The sequence below is a fragment of the Pezoporus flaviventris genome, unplaced genomic scaffold (assembly GCF_033815535.1).
Source record: "Pezoporus flaviventris isolate CSIRO_AGI_PZ_B2104156 unplaced genomic scaffold, CSIRO_AGI_Pfla_v1 ptg000083l, whole genome shotgun sequence".
In the NCBI taxonomy this organism is placed as follows: domain Eukaryota; kingdom Metazoa; phylum Chordata; class Aves; order Psittaciformes; family Psittacidae; genus Pezoporus; species Pezoporus flaviventris.
Genome location: NW_026892631.1, coordinates 9,813,675 through 9,835,155, shown reverse-complemented (window position 1 = coordinate 9,835,155; position 21,481 = coordinate 9,813,675). Strand labels below are relative to the sequence as shown.

Genomic DNA, 21,481 nt, shown 5'->3' with positions numbered 1-21,481 from the left:
GAGCGAAGTTCTGAAATTCCCATTAGGTATGGAAATAAGCAGACACGGAAGTTTGAGGTTAGAGTTTTCTCTGCTGTTTCCTGTAATTAAGAAAAATGAGATAATAGAGACTGTCTTATGCAGTGCCTGCTATAGACGGGGATTCCCCATTGATCTACTTTTAGATAAAACTATTAATGCAAGGTTTCTCTCTGGTGCTCCTAAACCTCTATATTACAGCTGGCTAATGCTTCACAGTTTCTCATGTGATAACCCTTACAACACCGTGATAAAGCAGTGGTAGCTATAGAATTGCTATTGTCTGCAGCAGTAGCTCCACACCTCCTCCTAGTTCTGTTTCTCATAGTTATTTGCTCAGCTCTAAGTGCCACTGAATTTAATGTTCAGAACACATCAAGCATCAGTGTCTTGCAGTGAAAGCAATGAGTCTTGAAAACCAGCAGTAAATTTAGTTTTGGGGTTTGCAAATATTTTGCATCTGCAGCTCTTTGCGTAGTCTGTGAGACCAGGGCAGCTCTGAAAGTGGAGTAATGGGAAGAGCTGTAGATGAATCAGATGGATCACGGAGATAAATCTTCAGGGGAGGAGAGGAGGGTGGATTTTAAGATGGAGAACTTTTTCAGCTGGAAGGAAAGCAGAGGGGTGTTGACAGAATGAGGCTGGCCTGGCTAAACTCCTTCAAGGCTGTTGAAAGGCTGTTTTGCTGGGTGCTGGATTTTTATTTATAGGAGAAGAGGGTCTGAAGAACAGTAGTCAAAATACAAGATTGCCACAGAGGAGCTCTGGAGGGATGGGAAGGTCTGGGAAGATGCCTAGGTGGGAAGGATGAGAGGTAATAAGAAAAAGCTAGCAGCTTCAGTGTGATGCCTTGGGCTGGTTGGATTGTGAGTGAATGGCCATGAGTGGAAAGAGCAGCCCTCAGCTCACTGGCAGCCAGGGTCGACGACACACCACTGTGCATCTTTGCCTTTCTCATGGCTCCCACTGTCTCCTCCTCCACCACTCAGTTCTGGAGGTTCACTGGGGAAGAAAGCAGTAGCAGCAGCAGCAAGAGTTGTGAAGGGTAAGATGACTGCTAAACCCAGCTCAAGGAAGAGGCAGTGAAGGATTGATCAGAGCTGTCTGGTTCTCTTCTGCCTTTCCACCGTGGCGAGTCATGCTGGTACTAGTCCTGTGAGTGCATCTGGGTACCTCAAACAGGAGCATAATCATCATGTGCCAAAAATCCCAAAGGAAGTTTGTTTCAGCAGCAGCCTCTTAAACTGCACTTCTCAAATTCAAAAGCAGCTGTAGGAGTGTGTTATTAGTGTAATTTTGGGTGGTTCTAAAGATGAGTCTGAACGTGGGACAGCATTTGGCATTGGGGCTGGTACAATTTCTTTGTATGTTCTGACACTGAATTTGCAGCCTGACATGAGGCTGTAACTGAAGCAACTGCACCAGAGTGCTGAGCCCACTGCCCAGCCGTACTCAGAAAACCTTCCTGCCTCAACCAAAAATAAATCTAGCAACTGCCCTTGTTATTTGAAGTGTTCCCTGGGATTTCCCTCTGCTCAGTTTAGCTCATGGCTTGAACAGCTCAGCTAATAGAGGCTAGGTCGACTGTAAACCTTGATCATCTCTAGCAATCGTCCAGTCTTAGGGCCCTCGTAACTCTTTGTAAATAAAATTACGCTCTAGAAACCAGGCATATGATAGAGTGTTGGAAAACCTGTTAGGAGCCATAGATGTATAGACTTTGCTTAAACAAGGTTCTTGCTTTCCTTCAGGATTTTGTTGACTCAGCCTGTATGTCAAACATTAGTGCTCAGAGTGAGGAAGCAAATAGGCAGTTATACCACATGTTGCACTGGTTAATTGTTGAGCATGCCAGGGAGGAGGAAAAAAAACCAATCGAGTGCAATAGCTGAAAATAAATAATAGTGTATATAATATGAAATTAATTCAAAATAAAACCCCTTTAGTTTTCCATCTTTTTATAGTTTTAATGACAGTCAAATCTTACATCATCTATAGTATACATATAAAATATAGAGCTCCAATTGGTTTATGCCCAGGAATACAATTTCTGCATTTGAGCGTCTTTCTCGCTGTCATCAATAACATTATAAATTTGTCTAAATTCAGCAAGGAAAAACAAGGTTGAAAACTATGTTTTATACCACTAGCTGCAGGGGGCATAAAATTACGGTCATTTGTGGCTTTACTATTGTCAGTCATGTTTGAGAGCTTTTTCCAGTGGAAATTTATCATGCGCCTGTCACTGAACATACTACAAAGCTGAAAGGCGTTTTTCCAATACAGAAGCATTGAGAAATTCCCTATGGAGTATATAAAGCTAAAAATATTACTTCACCTTTCTTTTGTCTTGCTTTTAGAAAGGATAGACCTGAAGCAAGCTTGTCTAAAGTGTTTGGGGTGCTGAGCTCTGCTGTCATTAGATAGTGCACTTAGGTAATAATAATACTTGGCCAAAATGCTTTTTACATGATTACTTGTAGGATTTGGGGAAGGCAGGAATTCTGTGTACAGAATTACTGTGGAGCTGGTGGGATGGTTCTGGCTTTTTGACTGTTCCTGAAATGCTGGCCTGAAATGCCCCTTCAGCTCTGTGAGGGGTGGCAACCTGTGACCATGTTGCTAGGAATTACAAGCCAGTTAATTAAATCATAAAATCATCACAGAATTTTGGATTGTTTTGGGTTGAAGGGACCTTTAAAGCTCATCCAGTTCCAGCCCCGGCCGCAGGCAGGGACACCTTCCACTAGCACAGCTTGCTCCAAGCCACTTCCAACCTGGCCTTGGACGCTGCCAGGGATGGGGCAGCCACAGCTTCTCTGGGCACCTCACCACCCTCACAGGGAAGAGTTTTTCCTAATACTAGTTGTATTAAAGGAAGGCTGAAAGAGCAAAATATTATTGGTGCTTTGCCTTTCTCAGCAGAGATCAAAGTCTCTTGGGGTGATGGCTACCACAAGTTTGGCCTCTGGCTTACTTGGAAATCCAGTGACTGCCTTGTGTAATGTAACATCCTGCACTTGGCAGCAGTGAATTAAGGGCAGCATGTGCCCTGTTTCTCAAATTTTTCAGTTGGGGCAGCATATTTTGCTGTTGCCTGGTTTGGAAGTCCCTTTTATTTTGGCTTGACACCTTTCTACAGTGAGTTGAAGCACGGCCATGAGGTGATCAGCTGTTTTCATGTAAGAGTAGTAGAAGATCTGGTGTTTGTTGAAAAGTAATCCTTAAGGTAATACTCAGTTCTTTCAGGGCACTCTTCTTGGCATCGGGTCTTGCATGTGCCGGTCCTTTAACATTTGTGCCTCTATACCCAATTGTTCAACGTGAAGAATTAAGGTGAGGCAGAAACAGTACTGATCTCAGTAAGCATGCCAGTAATCTAGGCAAAGTCTGATTAGATCCTTAAAATGAGCAAAAGACCCACATGTGTCATTGATGGGAGATGCTGGTTCTGGAGCTGTGATGTGAAGGTTGAGGGGTCTATTAAGCTGCAGTTTCTTAGTACTGGAAGCATTAAGTACCTAATTATAACCACAAAATTATTTATCTAAACATGAAAGTACCTAATTGTAACCACAAAAGCAAAATAATGCCAACAAAATTTGCAATTCAGAATAACCATAAGTTTGATTCAGTGAGTAAACATCCACAAACAGTTTTATAATTAATCACATCACTTCTGTAAGTGCAGCAGCACTTCTGTAAATCATGGATCTGAATTGATTTTTCCTTATTCCTTGAAAGAAAAAAAAAAGGAGCTATCATAGGCATTATGGTTGTGTGTGTATATACCTATATATGTAATCTCTTCGTGCAGATACCTCTGCATACGCACGCTAATATGAACTCGCGCACATGTATATGCTTTTTAAAGCTCATCGGTTCTTAAAAGGGTTAAGTGGTTTTAAAATTACCTCAACCCACTGCTTAAACATTGTTGCCTTAATTAATAGCTGCTAACATGTGAAGGGCTTGTCTTGGCTCTCAGAGTGTAACAGGAAAAAAAGCAGCATGTCACAGAGCTCCATGTACCTTCTCTCTTGTCTACTGCCAGTAAAATTAATCACTGTGGCTAAAACGTGACAGGTTTGTTTTTTCTGGTACTAGTGGACATACCAACACCTGCAGTTTCTCACCTCCCTGCTTAGCATGTTGGCTGTGATTTACCTGTTTTTAAAGGAATTCCACGGGTGTCTTTTTTAATTAAAAGGGGTGGCTATTGATACTTGTTACTTATTTAGCATTTCTGAATGCATTTAGCGACGAACGAATACGGGATGAAACTTTCAGCAGCTACTTATTAATTTAGCTTAGCCATAGTGAAAGCTAGTCCTTTCCAAACGACGAGTTAAAAGTATTTTGGAGGACTGCCACTACCCACGAGCCAATATGCAAAGCAGTGTTTCTATAATCCATTTTCCAGTGCTAAAGAAGTTTGTCCCTTTTGCCAAGTGGAGAGGCTGCATAAACTTGGAGTGGAGGTTGGGGAAGAACTTTCCCACCTCTCCCTGTGTTAAATACTTCCAGTAATAAAGACATATCTTTCTTACCTGTGTCTTTACAGATAAGACGCCATCTTTAGTACGTAGGGGTGGTGTGACACCATGCAGTTCTGTTGTCCGCACAGTACTTTATAGTATCCGTTTAACCCACACAGATTTTTTTACTTCTGAATTTGGTGAATTTTCCTCACAAATATTGTTGTCTCTTGTATTTGATGTTCCCGTTCCCAAATTTGCTGTGTATGCAGGCTGAAACCCCATAGCCTGGTGCAGTTCATGTCCTGCACTGGGCAGCCCAAACAGCGTTTGGGCAAAACAACTTGGAGACTCCATAACCAACTAAGCATGATGCCGTTCCAAAACCCATCCTGCGCTGTCCTGATTGCCTGCCCCAACAGGGACCGTGACTTAGGGCTGAGGAGATACTTTCTGAGTCTGGCCAGGGAGGATACAGGAGACCAAAGGCGGGAGTGGGTGAATCCTCAGGCCTGCAACCTTGTTCCGCAGGCAGTCCTCCACTTGGAAGGCAGATCTGCCTCACTGCAGTGCTTAACCTCCGTAACAAACTGAACTCTGTCGTGTGTGGGACGGACAGGATGGTGAGTTCTGCACAGTGAGCTTGTGATCTTTAGTCTCTGTGTCGAGATGGTGGCAGACTGCTGCAGCTGGTTATCCTGATGTAGGCAGGAGGGCGCTCCGAGCTGCTGCTGACACAGGGGAGTCCTGAGGAAACAGGGCGCCTACTTTGAGACCTGGAAAGCAGAGCTGTGCTGACGTTAAATTAAGACATTTAGCCTTGGTTAGAACTCTCAGGAAGACTTCTGTTCCCTCACTGTCCACTTGTTTTTGCAGCAGCAGCAGCTCCGCTGTGGAAGTGGGAAACTTTTACCACACAAAACTAACGTGAAGCAGGACTCGAAGGCAGAGGCCGTGGTGTACAGCGTGACCTTCATTGGCTAGGAGGTGGGTAATTCCCCCTAAACTCGTACTATTTTCAGCTCCTGGCAGAGCGAGTGGGGCAGGTGGTGTGTCATCCACCCGCTCTTCCCCGTGCTCTTCCCGGTACACAGCCCCACGGCATGCTATTGTTAGGCACCAACGCTAATTGCTGGTATTTCAAGGCTCCCATCTTCTTATTGCTAAAGCCTGTAACAATAATCACAGCCTATATTCCCCATCTCTAGGCATCAAGGAAACAAGATATGATCATAGGCAGCGTGTTAATGTAATTGTAGTATATAGAATATGAGCTTTTTCTGTGTAAACACAGGCCTGGCCGCATCCTATGATAGCTCTTCCTACACCCCATACGATGGCTGTTCCGAGGCTCACCACTCAAGTTCCCATTATGTATATATCCACCCTTGTCATAACACCACCTCGGAAACACTCACACCGCTTGGTCCTGCTGCATAATGTTAAAGAGGGTGGAATTTTAAATTGAAAAAGGCTGTTTAAGTAATGTCAGCAGCCTGACTAATTTCACAAAAGGAAAGAAATTCAAAGTTAAGGCTATGGTATATTCTTATCTAGATGCCTGAAGATTTCTGTGCATGACAATATGCCCCTAAAATTCAGAGCTGTCCCTTATGTCTTTAATTTCTCCCATTGTGTCGCTCCTTTTTTTTTTATTAAACATCAAAGTGAATTCACAACAGAGAGTCAGCCTAGAATTTAATCCTCTAAATACCTTGAAAATAGAGGTTTAGACTAGAAGTACCAATATATACCCTTAAAACTTCAGTGTAATAGAAAAGAGATTCTAATCACAACAGATCATTACAAAGAAGAGTAAACCACTTTAAAAAAATTAAGTGTCTTAAATATAATAAAAAGGAATAATTAAGAATCAAACAGGAAGCTGCTAGTCTGACAATTTAATGATGCTGAATTGGACTGAAAGAATTGGCTTTGCCATTAACAGGCAATGAAAATCTGATAATTTCAAAATGGCACTAGGATCAGATCAAGTGGGGTTTGTTGGGGTCCTTTTTTTTTCCAAAATCAAATGCAGCAGAACCGGGAAGAAATGGTAAAATTCACCTTAGAAGAACCTTGGAATGGATTTGGATTCCTGTTGCTGCCTGGGGCTGAAACTGTTATTTAATCAGACCTGCTTAACACCTTTAGACTAGAGTGTGCCTGGGAATTTATTACCACGTGGAACCTGTGTAAAGTAATGTGGCAGTCCTAATGGCCAAATAGAATAATAAAATATTGATGTTCTTTCATCTTATTTCTTAAAAAAAAAGAAAGAGGGGGGAGAGATTTGCGTAAGAGTATTCAGGGTGTTATAGCTGATTACACTAGGAATTTCGCCCTGTGTGCAACATGTAAATCAAAGTAGAGCAGACAACATGCTCTGTGTCTCTGTGTATAAGCGCAGAGATATGCATCCAAATAAAAAACCAAGCACGTTAATGTTATAAAATCCTCACAACAACTGCATACATAGTTTGCACAAGCACTTACTGTGACTGCAGGTGAATTATAGCCATTTATTTACTCTTAGTCGTTTTGTGAGCATTTGTGTCCTATGTCGGAGCATAACTAGGTGCACCATTACAAGCATTTCACAGATGGCATCATCACATTTTTAATTACTGGAGGGGCAGGTAGGTATTTTCTACCTGAAAAATCTTAGGAACCAAACTTGGCACATTGCTATGATTTTATTGCCACGGAGAAAGATGGGCTTGATAACAATCACTTGGAATGTATTTATACTGTAAAAATAAACCCAAGAAGGTGAGATAATTTGCTCTGTTACTAGAAATCAACTGTACAGTTAGTAAATACCCATTTTGGGGCATCAACAGCATTGAACTGGTACACAGAGGCAAAGCCTTAAAACACATCAGCAATTAGAACCCTCACAGTTAACAGCTGTGTTTTCTGCACTTCGTGTTCTCCTGAAGCACCAGTGAAATCTTCTGTGTTGCTTTCCTCTAGGCTGTTCTTCTGAGTGCTGAGTGTTATACAGGCTACAGAAAGCAGTGTTTTGCATGTGCTGATGCTGTTCGCTCAGAATTAAGTCTGTGATCACTCTATATTCAAACATGATGGACTAAAACATCAGGTATTACTAAGCAAGATGGGTCCTTTTTAAATCGCTGGCCCATAGCTCAGAATATTTCAAGGTGTGGAGAAATCATAAGCATCTTGCCACGCATAAAACCGGTACGTCAAACAAAACCACCCTCCCCCCAAGCCTCTCCCAAGCCCCAATTCCGGGCTGCAATCCCGAAGTGAAGCCGGTGGCTCCCGGCTCCCGGTGTGCTGCTGCCATCCTGCGGCGAGCCGGCCCCGCGGCTCCGCTCTCTTTGCACCGAAAATCAGCGTGTGGGCTTGCCCTGGGTCCTTGCCTCCTCTGCGTGGTTTGCTGTTACCAGTCTTGGGTTGATTTCTGCTTGATGAATCTCAGACACATGTAGTAGGAAAACAGGAAAGCGCCGATGGTGCCAGTGAGGACGAGGTAGCTCATGTAGAGAGGGTGGGAGTCCAGGTCCATAGACTGTATCACCTGTAACCATGGAAAACACAAAACTAGGAACAGACACGCAATTTGGGTGAATGTCTGGTCCCTGCCGCCCTTCCCCTTGGTCTCCAGCAGGCTATAACTCCTGGAGAGGATTGATAGCTGGTTACACATACACTATGTCTAGTGGCTGCAGTATTCCTGAGGAACAGAGCTCCACTTCTGTACAATTTCAGCAAGCAGTAGTTGGGCCTTGTGTAGATAATAGTTGCCCTTTATTTTATTTTTTTCCCTTTTTTCTCTTCCACTATGAAGAAAGGCACAAAAGAAGTGAGTGCTGTAGGCCCAAATTTGAAACATACAAAGTGTAACATGACTTCACATATTAATACAGTGCTTGCCAAATTTGGGTCCTGCAGCATCTAGTTAAATACGACAGGCACACAAATAGCGTTCTGCTTGGTTATCACATGTTTGTAATGATCTTTATTAGTGACTTACAAGTTTCCCCGGTATTTGAAAACTAAAATTTCCGAAAGGCATTTCATATGTGGTGTCAGTGAACTGAATTTGCATCATTCCTTGAAAATTCCATCTGAGGAAAGAGATTCTAGAAAACCAATATGGAACTGGAAGGAAAAAAAGAGGCAGAAAGAAATTGATACACATACACACAACTTGAGACTTCAAAAACTGCTGTGTGGCTGCCAGATACAGCAGGTTTATCTAATTTCTTGACAACCACAGGCTGTATATATATACCATTTCATTACTGGACAAAATGGCAGAGATACTTTATATTGTCACATGGAGATGGACAATCAGGAGAACACTAATACCCATGTCTTTCAAACTCCCACTGTCAACAGAGTCAGCAGATAAAAACTGGAGCTCAGACTTTATCTACTGAATATAACTCCTTTTACTGAAAAAAATTAGCAACAATATAAAAAATAGTGGTTTTTTTGACCAAACTTCTCATTACCTCATTCTTGGAGAAAATGATGTAAAATGAACAATCTGACTCCAAGATGTCACCACCCAAGATGACAATTGCAAAGGTAGAAATAAAGCTCAGTTTGCCTGCCCTGGACACACTCAGCCTCACAACAACCACTTGCTGATGGAAACCATCAGTGTTTCAGTTTGGAGGCATGTTGGGAGCTTTGTCCTACCTGTCCAGAGGTTTTTCAGGCTTATCACAAAACCACCACTCAGGTAGCATGCTGTGAAAATGACGTTGCCAAAGAAGGCTGCAAGCTGTAATGTCGGCAGCAGTGCTGCCATCCAAAGTGCCATTGCACGGGCACTGTACACAGCCAGCCATACCAAGAGGAAGTACAGCAGGAAATGTTCTACTTCAGGAACAAGGTTTGACAGCCAGTAGATGGGAACTGCAGAAATGATAACAAAGCCACAGTGTTCTGGGAGCTCCCCCAAAATCTGTTCAGGAAGAAAAAATTAGAGAATAAGTTGAATAATATTTACAAAACCACCTCAGATGTACCTTAATGTACTTATGGACTGTTTCTAAAAACTACAGGAAAAAAAACTGTAGAATGCAGCCATCTCCCTGTTAGGTGTTGTCAGTGACATGCAAAACCAGCAACTGAAATCCTCACTAATTCTTTCTCCAGTTGTGACAATTCCTATAACTAATTGTTAAATTGAGAGGATTCTCGTTACAGATTAGATGTCTTGTTTTGGCAGCTACTAAGAATTTAAGACACTTTCCCTGAGAACTGGTGTGCTTGATAGTAATACTGTTACTGACTCATGGAAACCATATGTTTTGTCTAAATTTGGTTGACTCTGGTGTGAGACCAAACTGGAGACAAATTTTGCTGTTGGTCACTTCCCTGCTTTGTCCCAAAGGCAGTCCACTTAGCAGCTACTAAACTCAGTGTAAAACAAAAAAGCACAGGATTTTCTCAAATATCTAAAGATATATAGAGAGAGCATTATGCTTATTTCTTCCAAAGAGGGCTGTAACTATCTTCTAATACTAAGGTTGTAATAAATTACATCGATTTCTCTCTGAATAATGTGCAATCTTTGTGACACAATGCAAAGAATATTTTTCTCTGGCAACCATTAATAAGCATTTAAAGTCTTGTGCAGAAATGGAAACCTAAATTACAGATGCCATGGCAGGCAGAACTCATCTAACAGTGGCAACATCACAAAGAAGGGATTATTCTAAACTCCTGTGGAAAAAAAAAAAAAAAAAAATGTACTTTTTAAAAAAGTTCTGGGGTTTTGATTTTGTTTTTTCAGAAACTCTGGCTTTTTATGCACTTAAGTTTGTCTCTGACCAGTACAGGCCCAAACAACTACTGGAAGGAAATGTCACAGTTAGCATTTTGTCATTTCCATTTTACCTTTGCTTTAGCGTTTAGTATTAATATTTTGTTTTGCAGATCAAGGCATGTAATCAAACTTTCAAAAATGTTTCCGTGAATGAAACATTCAGGTATGTAAAATGGTCTAATCCTTCACATTTGAGTTTGAGATTTCTCAGCTTCCAGCTAAAACCCAGTGAAAGATTCTTCTTTGGCTTTTCTGGGATGGGATCTCAGCCATGACTTATGACAACAGGTCTAAAGTAGTGTGAGGTTTCATCCATTAATGCCAAGGAAGCAAGAACAATAACCTTAGCTGGCAGACACAAAAGAACAAAGTTAAATAAGAATGTGATCATTTATACAAGAGGTTTTGACTTGTTTGTGTTTTTTAATGTTAAAGCTAGCAGTTTGTATTTTCTGGCAATGAATCCAATTACCTTAGCAAAGAAGTATGGGCTAACAGAGTACATTCCACCTTCCAAGTCATGATAAAGCATAGCTCTTTCCGAATGACCTGCAGGGCAGGAAAAAACAGGTTGGTTTCATCTTAGGGCTGCATTAAAAAGTATAATTTTTTTATCAATTTAAGAATTTTCTGATTTTGATTGCTTATAAATTTCACGAGAAAACTGGCACTTACATTTGGCAATAACATCCAAAATCACTATGAATGGGATTAATGCACCTATCGTGTACAACAGTGCTGTTGTGTCACGAATAGAAAGTCTGGTTTTCTCGTGGCCATAGTACAAAAATCCAATTAATAATGACATGAGAAGGGCCTCAATTCCATGGATTAATAGCGTTGGAAGATCTCTGAAGTCATTGGAGACCTGACGACTAGGAAAACAATAACATGACCATAAGATATAGTACTTACTAATGCCACTTTAATTCAGATACGCTGTCTGAATACTCTCCTAAAATCAGTTCATGAGATTTCCTGACTTCAAATAGGATAGAAGTCAGGCTGTCTCTTTCCATAAAGGACTTTACTTAATCAAAGCTATTGAGTGTCTGTAGCTGCCCACTCTTTCAGGTCCAAAATTCTGAAAGCTTGAAGGAAGGCAATGAAGGTGGGACGGTCTGATTTCAGAGAGACAGAAGAAATTACTTCAGTCACAGAAGTCTCTCTGTTAGGGATCTGTACCATATGCTAACAACAGATGATACTGGCAGTGATGTTTTACAGGTTCTAACCCTGTTGATCATGTTTCTTTTGAGTACGCAAGCATGAAACCCAACTGCAGTACCTATCATCTATGCTGGATATCATCAGTAAAGCCTTCTGGCTTCAAATCTGAGGCAGAGGTGTGAGGACGGCAATGCCTGAGCCTGGGCTTGCTGAGGGTTGAGTCACCACACTTTGGCCCTGGTATCAGGAAGGCAGCACCCAAATGCTAAGCCTGGAGGCTCTTGCTGCTCCTTGAAGCTGCAGCCTCCCAACGATATGACCTGGAGCTGACTGGGAGGAGCCCTGGGGCTGAAAGGTGGGGTGCTACATCTGGCTGCTGTCCTGTGCAGACAGCTGGGGTGAGCTGGTACGGGAACTCCTCTGCTCTAGGCATTCTCAGGCGTAGAGCTAGCTCTGCATTTTCAGCATGCACTCAGTTCTTATTTTGTGCTGCTTTCTTACGGTTTGAAATGCAAACAGGCATGATTTACAACTGTTTATGCTGGAGATAGGTTACCTTAATAATATAGTGAACTGTTTTAAGGCTCCTGGTAACTGATCACATGAATGGTGAGGCATGTCGATAGCCTCTTCTGAATTCACATGGGACCTGCCCAAAATAAAAAAGAAAAAAAAAAGGAAATTAGCACAGGCTGTGGCTGTTAATTCCAGTTCTGTTGTATGATGTTCTTCTCTTTACCTTTGCTTGCTGAGTGTTTTTGCAACATTGTCTCCTTCAGTAGTTTTCCATAAGAAATCATCAAAATCTTTGACATTTTCTAGGAACAAGTTGGCAAGAGTATTTGCTCTTTTTCGGCTTTCCATCTCCTTTTCTGCAGTCTGTTTATCAATACTGGTCAAATCAACTGCAAGACATTTGACATGTATCCATATGCTACAGATGTAGTAACTTCATGATGTGTTTAGAATCAGAAATGTTATCACGAGCAGGCAGTACAACCTGTGTGCATGCATTAAGCTACAATGGTTAAAACTTTATCAGTTACTTTAGGTAATTAGGAAAGAACAGATTGTTAATGTGTATTTTGTCTTGGGAAATGTCCCTAGTCGCACAATGAATCACTGAGATTTCCTAATTGCTTATTATAATATTAGAGACTACTATTTCACACTTTTTGAAATTTTAATAGTGGCCTGAGAGGGCTGCTGGGATTAAACAGTTTGAATTTCCTTCTTGGCATGCAGGCATTCACAATCTGTTATGTTACTAACTTAAATCACGTGGTATTTTTCCACCTGCAATATGATAGTTATCATCCTTTTTCTATCTTGCCGAGGTGCCATAAACTTTACTTGATACTGAGAAAGCCCAAGAACGTTATCTAAGGACAACATAGTAGAAGCAAAAATAAATGACTCAAAATTACTTACTGAACAATGATCTTTTTTAATCTAGTAGTCTTTTAAATCTTAATAGTATTTTCCAGTGCTGACCTTCAGTGTAGAGTGACAATACCTGACATACCTGCTTTCTGAGAGAACTATATCTGCACATTTTGTAAGTCCTTACACTGGGCTAATCATCTCTGTGCAGCTACTCCTCAGCAGGAGTCCGTCAAAAATGAGTTGCAGTCTGCCTTACCTCTTCCCTTCTGCCATGGTGTCCTGTTTCTCCATCAGACACACAGCCAGAATGTGTGTGCTTGTGTCACGTGTTCCTTCTTGCTGTGGCATCCTCTACCATTCTGTCCTGTTTCTGCCTTCCTGCTGCCCATATTTCTCTTGTCTCTCTGTGGGTGCTGACTCTGCATACCAGTAAATGGGCTTGCAGCTACAAGGCTCCCCATGAGTGCCTCAGTCTCCATTCACATACAGGGTGCTACAAGCCTTCATCAAGTGGAGACTGCTTTGACCTATGGTGATGACAAAGGTCGTCTTGCAGGGCTTGACAGTGAGGTTACTTCTGTTTATCTCTGCACAGCTGATATGAGCAGACGCTGCCTGCCACATAGGCACAGCTGAAGAGTTTACTCCAGAGCACTGAGGTTGATGTTTGTATAAGGTTTCTGAGCCAACTGACCTCGAGGCTGGAACTGAACCAACCTCTGTGGTAAGAGACTACTGCCATTAGATTAACAGGGCCAGATTCCCTTTGCATGTTGCAAAACCCAGAAGAAAAATGGATTTGGAACCATGTAGTTAATGTTCTTCAAGAAGATGAATAAAAGGGTTGCTGCTCCCTGGGTTTGGTTTTTCTCCCTTCCGACATGCTCTGTTGGGCAGCACTCCTATTTCCCATTTACTGTTCCAGCTGTATTATTCCTCACGCTGGGAAAATAGCTTCCTACATTTCTGGATTTAGAACTGGCTACAGAAAGCAGTTGATCAGTTCATCCATGTCTTTCCCAGGGAAGATATTAAAGTTTTAACCAATTAGAACATAGGAATAAGTGTGCTAAACATGTGGAAGGGCTGCTACACCTGGCAGGGTTAGAAGGGTGATTATTTAAAACTGATTTTGTCCATACTTCTTGTTTTTGTTACATTTCATGTGCTGACAAATAAGGATCTTCTTAAAAACTGAATTTCCTACAGTATTGATTTGCGTCAGTTATAAAGCATTTCTAAGACAGTTATAGTCAATAAAGATCAGTGTTAGCTGATGCACTTATGAAAGCACATGATCTCCAGTAACCCTTTTTTATGGCAGTGTTTGATACTAACCATAGAAATCCGCAGGATTGCTGTACCTTGGGCAGGGATAGCCTAGTTCCGTGAAATACTGGACCATGTCTCTAGCTGTTCCACAATAAACAGTGAGTCCAGAAGTCATCAGAAGAACTAAATCAAACAGTTGGAAGATATCTGACCGGGGCTGATGAAGTGAAAGAAGGACTAATCTGTTTCCTCTGGCCAGTCTGGATAATGTTATCACAAGGTTATGTGCAGTAAAACTGTCCAGTCCAGATGTGGGTTCATCAAGTATGAGTATTCCTGCCAAAGACAATAAGTTTAGCTGAGGAAAGCAGCATGTCTGATTTAGAAAATATGTTCTAAGTGAAATGGTGCTAGTGCAGGAAATCTCATGGATATATTCTATATTTAATTTTTTTTTTAAATCCAAAGTATATTTCATACCAGCATCACAGAATATTCAACACTGGAAATTCCTTTCACTATCTTACTGAACATGATGGCCAAGAGTAATTATTTTAAATCTTCTCTTGCTTCCACTGGAAACCAGAGTTTTCTTTATCTTTCATTGAGGTGCAGACTTCAGTTCCTTCTTAAGTTTACATTCTTCTCTGCAGTTTTACACTGCCTGTACTAATCAGGTCATTAATATTAATTAAAACAATAGTGCTAGTTTTGTATCCTGCCTACTGAATTATTTTAACCTAAATGCTCGATATTAAAACCTCCTGCATTACTCATGTGTAAGTACTAATACAGTATTAACTTAGCTCCTCCTCCCCCAACTTGCAGTCTGTATACATATGTAAATATACATATATGTGAAGAGATATGCATGTGTTTGGAATTACTTGTTTGTTTTGCAATTTATTGCTACAAACTTTGAAGTGTTTTATTAATTTGTAGTGTTTGTGGTGCTATGGAGCTTAAGGGCTTCAAAGAGCACAAGGCAATGGCTATACACAAACATGGTTTCTCTGCTGAGGGGTGTAACATGTTTTAAGTGTAAAGAATTCTTTACTTACTTTTCCTACAACTGATTATTTTCTTTTACTTCTGTACCAGCACATCTATTCCTGACCATTGTTTCTTACAATAAAAAAAAAAAAAAGAAAAAAGACTTTTGCTTTCCCCGTAACTACAAAAATATAACTTTTATACAAGCAACAATTTCTCAGATCCATTTCCCAGTGGGTGAGCTGATAGGAAATCTTGCTCAACAAAAGGCTGAAGCCAAGATTAGTAGTGCTTTGATATATAGCAGAGCAGATAGGGGATTTAGTCCTGCAAAATGAACCGTGGATTTAGCATCAACTTTTGCTGTTACTGAAGGCAATGGAAGTTTCTAGTCCTCTGGCATAAGCCAGCCCCTTCACTGAGTTGCACAAGACCACAGTGACTGAGGATACAGTTAAAAAATTACCTTCCCTATTAACATTGCACATGGAAATGGAGGCTGGGTTGGAGAACAGGAAAACAATGTTATAATAGGCCACCAGCCTAAGTAACTTATGGCATGTGGTCAGACAAAAAACAAACCTCACATTGGTATTTATTTACAAACCAGAGCACTGCTGTGAGGGTTACTTCAGGCCACTTCCAGTAGTCTGTGTGATGCTGGTTTTAGAGAGCACGGGGGCTCTGCCTAGGTTTGTCACTGCTTTTCCACTGGCACAGGTGGCAGAAGCAAAAGTGGGCTAGCTGCTGAAACACTCAGTTTACAGAAATGTTACTGTAATATTACAGCATTATCTGTGATCAGCAGTGATTTCAATTTAAGCAAATGGACCAGCGCTCAGTCGCTGTGTCTAACTTCGCTATGGAGAGGGAACCTCTGGCAGAGGATGGTACAAGACCTATTAAAGTATCCTAAGCTCCTCAAGCTACCCCAGGGGCAACTGTGCATATGACTCCTCCCTGAAAAAAACTGTCTTCATTTACTGTCCCATTTCCCCCAGTGGTCTGTGGTGGCCACAGGAAGGTGGCAGGGTTTTGCTCACCTGGGTTCCAGAGCAGCTGCACAGCAATGCTCACTCTCCGCCTCTCGCCTCCCGAAACTCCACGAAGATACTCGTTCCCTACCCTGGTGTTTGCACACTGACGCAACCGTAGTTCTGCTATAACATCTTCTACCTGAGGGGAACCGAAGGGTAACGGAGATAAAGCAAGAGTTTATTTGCACACTCGTGCACAGATAAAGCTGAAAATATGATTAATGTGGTTAAAATTCAGCTGGATATTTCGGTGCTATCTGATTAAGAGACACTTAAAAACAAATCTTGATTTTTAGAGATAACATTAAAAAAGACTCAGCGATCAGCAATTTAGTTCTTCTTTCAGCCTCTCTAATGCTTTCTCTAGATTGTCAATTTTTATGAGCTTTGGAACAATTGCTGGTTTCTATCTTGAAAGAAGAGAAAGGTTTATAATTCATAATCTACATCAAAAAATGCCAGATTAGCTGTTCTGACTCTAAACACACAGGATCTCTTGGATAATTCCTGTCAGACACATTTTTTTGACAAATTTATTTTCTTCCAACAGCTTAATTACCCTTTTTTTCCTTTGTGAGTCTGAAAAAAACTTTGGAAGGCGCAGTTTGGCAACGAACAATAGTGTTTCTCTGACAGTCAGGTGAGGGAGCAGTCGGTCATCCTGACGCACGTGTGCTATGCATTTCTTAACAAGCTGGGGTGTGCAGGGTTTATTATTGATCATGATTTGACCCGTCGTGACTTTGCCTCCATGATCCCGGCAGGTTATCACATCAAGCAAGGATGTCTTTCCACCAGCTAGAAGAATGGATATTGAAAATTGTATTATTTTCCAAGGGATAAATTTGAAAAGTGATTTAGTCACAGACAGTGGATAGAAGTTTTCATTCCTTAATGTCTTTTCCTCAGCCCTTCCTGAAGCTTTTCCAAAGACACAGAGACAGAATGATCTTGAAAGAAAATACTGACTATAAGCTCATGTTCAGGAAATCTCTCTCCTCTGGAACGGAGTACATGACTTTAAACTCTCTTATTTCCCAGCAGAACTGTTTAGTTGGGCATTGAGGATAGTTCCATGACTTCAAGGAGAAAGATAATAAGGTCTTTGACTTCCTGTAACCTTTCTTTCACTTTTGAAACACAGGTGAAAGGTGGTGTCCCATGCTGGGTGCAGGGCTGGCACCTAAATGCTTGGCGAGAGCTTGCTTAGTGGAGAGAATTGTGAATTCAGAAACGGCTGCTGGAACAGCTGTATGATTAAGGCACTGAATGATTATACAGACAATAGGAATCTTAATCATGATTGAAATAAAAATTATTGAGACTTAAATAAGACAAAAAGTCATTTAAATAATTAAGAATAGCTGGCTCATACTGAGATCTAAGAGAAGTAAAACAATGAAAAAAACACCTGATTTGGAATTCAATAGCAAATGATTTTTTCCTTTTTGCTGTATGATACTGTATGTAAACACACAAAGCTGTCTTATTATGATTAGATGTCATTTATTTCTAGTCTCCCTGTTGAAAGATTAACTCCGTACTTTTTTGTTAATATATACATTTTAAAAAAGAAACCCATCCATCTGTAAACCACATATTGCTCTGTTTAAGAGTGACATATTGATTGCCATTGACAATGTGAAACCCATCAGCAGTTTCATCCATTTTACTAAGCCATTTGATGAAAGAGATGATAAACAGCTTTTAAAAATAGTTCGACTGGTTTGCTAAAAGGGGCTTGTGCTCAGTGTATATTACTTTACAAGGGTGCTATAAGTCAATATGTTATTTCATCAGAAGCTTTTCCTTTTATTATCAGGACAATATCTAAGGTACAACTTCAAATACATTGAGGATATCTGCTAAGAAAAAAATCCCATGGCAATGGGGAAGAAAAACCTATCTTGTAGAAATAAAGTTGTAATTTCTTTGGCAAATATACTTTGCCTTTGAGAGAGAGCATCTTTACTGAATCACTGAGCTAACCTGATGTCAGAGTCTAGTGGAGACACAGCATGGGGTTTTTTGCTTCCAAAGCATGGATACTTTTTACTTCAGTTTAATAGGTCTACTATTTATCCCTCCAGGTAAGCTCAGATTCAACTAACCACATTGGGTAAAGGCCATCTCTCTATTAGTCACCCTCACCTCGAGAAGATTAAACCAGTCACACTAAAAAATGTAAGTCAAAGACCCAATTTAAAGCCAAGCAGAAGAGGAACTGTCTTTTCTTCTCCCTAAATTTCTCTTAACTGATCCAAAGGTGATATTTTATCCTGTTAGAATTGTTTCAGTCTGAAGGGAATTTCTGATTATGGCTATGCAAGTTATCACTGATACTTCTTACAGGGTCTGTCCTCATTTGTCTGCTATGTTACTGGTAAAGTCTGCAATTGGCTTGTTTTGAATCTGAGCCATGAAGCTGTTCATGTCCAGCAGAGTCAGGACTGCAGGTCACGCTTACAACAAACCCTGCTACACCTCAAGAAAAAATAGCAAATGTGTAAAAGCCATAAAAAAGTTGGATTTGGAAATAAATTCTAATGCCCCGCCCCATATCGTTCTGTGTTTACTCATACTTTGTTCCCTCATATGTTTTAAAGAATATATTTAAGTGACACATTCCCAACAGTTTCTCAAGTAGATTTTGTAATTCAAGACTGCGGAGTATTGCTCTTGGCAGTGTATGTTTTAACTGAGAGTTGGTAAAATCATGAAATTTCTTTGCTCTTACCAGTGCTTCCGATAATAGCTAGCATCTGACCACTTCGAACTTTTAAATTAATATTCTGGATTATTGGCACATGAGAATGGGGATCTGATTTCCAGGCCCAGGGCATCTTCATCTGAGCAAGGCTTTCATACCAGGGAATCTGGGATGCCATGTTAACCTAAGAAAGAAAGAAACAAGTCCCTTCAGTATAAGCAATAACCTACTTAGCAATAAATATCTCCAAAGTTATATTGCAAGCAGAGATTATATTAAAATAATGTTGTTAATCTTCAGAAATATATGGAAGAAAGTTCTTTTACAGCCAAGTATGCTTTCATGCCTTGCTTCTTATTCTAATTACTAAAGCTATTTCTGTCCTCTGTTACTTTGATAATTTATCATTACTGTAAATTTTAAATGCTTCAGATTTCTAATATAATTTGAAATTATGCAAAATTGAAAATTGTGAAATCTATTTCAGATGCCATGTAGGCAAAAAAGGGAGATGAAAAATGTCACTGTTTTTCTGAAATCCTCCTTGTAAGTCACCCTCTCTTTGTCTCCTTCTGCATATTCATTCTTGCCAAGGGCCCTCTGCTCCAGCCTTCAGAGCAGTAATTTGGTTCAAGATTGAGAAAAAACAGAGCCTAGAAACAGATCTCTTTTCTTCTCTTATCCCCTAGCTTTACTAGATATATTTACAATGGAGGGTTTAACCTGCTGTCCGTATTGCAGCAAAGAGCATGATTGTGCTTAAAAAAACACGTGTATTCGATTGCACAACAGTTGTGTGAACTTTGTGTTGTGAACTTCAAGTTTGTTTGGATTTAAAAATGGCTTGCATATAGAAACAGTCATTACCGGGTATGTTCGCTGCTGAAGGGAGTATATGAATTACAACTTTTACCTGATAGTTGAGTTCTTTGACTTCAAGAATGTTTGATTTTCCGCTATATGTGAAATACAGACTGTTGTCGTCTTCAGAGCAAAAAATAGTATCCTGGGCATCCTCGGCATTCTGGGCTTTGATCTGGAAAAGTTATTAGGTTAATTGCAACAGTTAATGATAATACCTAAAGTGCTGTGAAAACTTGAGTTCAGAAAAGGTGAAACACAAAGGGAATTACATTTTATGGGATATAACAGTATTGTTGGTGAGTTACAGTAGTGCAGAAGTCTGAAGGGTTGAAATGAGTTATCTTTTAATCGGCAGGAAAAGTACTTTGTTCTAGCAGCATGTATGAGGGCCAAACATGCTGTGCTGTGCTCTTCTATTTACTTTCAGTTTAAATGAGATCAGTTTCAAAACGGAGATAAATATTACACCACTATGAAGAGATTGGACGCTATTTCTTTGAGGAAAAAATATACTGCTTCAGCGATGTTAGTCTAGTGGATCAAAATGGTGCATGTTGAAATTCATAAGTTATGACAGCTGAAAATTAAGGCTTACTGAAGTAAGTTCATCATTGACAGGGATTCATTAACTTGGAGGCTTTATGAACAAGTAGGTGTGCAACCACAAGTACAGTCTCTTTTTCTCCTCTTTTGATTTTTTTAAATTCATGGTTTGTCAACTGGAACTTAGGGTTCTGAGATATCAGTTAAAATAACAGTCTCTCCTTGCCTTGGTTAACCTTTTGCATATAGTTGCAATCAAGAAGCCTTTGCTGAGGCAGCTTTCAGGCTTTTGGTTTAAATGCCCATAGTTTTCATTCCAACTAGCCATATCTCTCCTATAAACTTGTGCTTTTCCTACAAGTCACACTCATACCCTAGCCAAGGCAAATGTACCTGTTCACTGCATAGCAGACCCTGTCATGCCTTAGGTGTCTTTGCAAATGGTGATCGCCCTCTTTGTGTGCACCTCTTTTTCTCACAGCAAACAAGGCTGATGAATCCTTTCAGTCTAGATACACAGCAGTCAGCAATGTGAAAACAAGGAGCCTGAAAAGCCATGTTAAAGCCCTCCAAGCTCCTCCCACTGCAAAAGCACTTCACACTCTTACTTATGTTAAATTTAATTTTTTAAGAAACAGGTGCTTCCCAGCAAACGTGTGGAGCTGGTTTACAGTCCAAAGGCACATCGTGTGAACACCAGTCCAGGTCATACTCCGGGAGTTTCTAATCCATCCACCTATTTGAAGATCCCATCCCTCAGCCTCACCACCATGGCACCTGAGCACAGCTTGCATAGCACTAGCCACATCTCCAATGTGCTCTTGTGGGGAGTGAGGATGTTTTCCGCTCGCCATTTCAGAGCTGGAGCAGGGAGGTAAGGTCTTGCTGCCTGTGGAGAAGCCTGGCTGGCAGGCTGACCACCCGCCTGTCCCAGCTCCCAAGCCAGCACTGTAGCTGCAGAACAGCTAAGCCCATTGGGTCCCTCCTTGCGGGTCTCACTCACCGTCACCTCCTTGCGTGCCACCTGGCTCCAGCTGGCACTATCCAGAGAGATAGTTTCAGTGTCTTCCTTCATGTTGGTGGCGGAAGGTCTTGCTCCCTGTCGTCGTTTGACTACTGGCTCTTCAAAAGCTGTAGAAATCCTTCTCCTCTTGGTTTTGAGCTCAGTGCTTTCCAAGCCCCATTTCTCCTGGCACGC

General features: G+C 40.9%; 1 protein-coding gene and 1 long non-coding RNA gene across 3 annotated transcripts; one reads left to right on the top strand and one right to left on the bottom strand.

Annotated features, from left to right (window-relative positions):
- The first annotated feature begins 5,127 nt into the window (after positions 1 to 5,127).
- Positions 5,128 to 6,746, top strand: LOC133280486 (uncharacterized). 2 transcript variants are annotated; one of them, XR_009747183.1, is made up of 2 exons: positions 5,128 to 5,483; positions 6,538 to 6,746. It is a non-coding gene; the product is annotated as an uncharacterized LOC133280486 (long non-coding RNA). The 2 variants fall into 2 exon arrangements; XR_009747184.1 differs by having other exon boundaries at positions 6,535 to 6,746.
- Positions 6,747 to 7,173: 427 nt separating this feature from the next.
- On the bottom strand, positions 7,174 to 21,474 carry ABCG8 (ATP binding cassette subfamily G member 8). Its single transcript, XM_061475233.1, has 13 exons — positions 21,287 to 21,474; positions 19,790 to 19,912; positions 18,904 to 19,060; positions 16,726 to 16,964; positions 16,173 to 16,305; positions 14,203 to 14,472; positions 12,218 to 12,383; positions 12,035 to 12,127; positions 10,984 to 11,183; positions 10,781 to 10,857; positions 9,174 to 9,441; positions 8,500 to 8,627; positions 7,174 to 8,043 (listed from the first exon to the last, which is right to left on the bottom strand). Exons 1-13 carry the CDS (start codon positions 21,356 to 21,358, stop codon positions 7,906 to 7,908), a joined length of 2,064 nt encoding a protein of 687 aa, XP_061331217.1. The 5' UTR covers positions 21,359 to 21,474; the 3' UTR covers positions 7,174 to 7,905.
- Between the last annotated feature and the right edge of the window lie 7 nt (positions 21,475 to 21,481).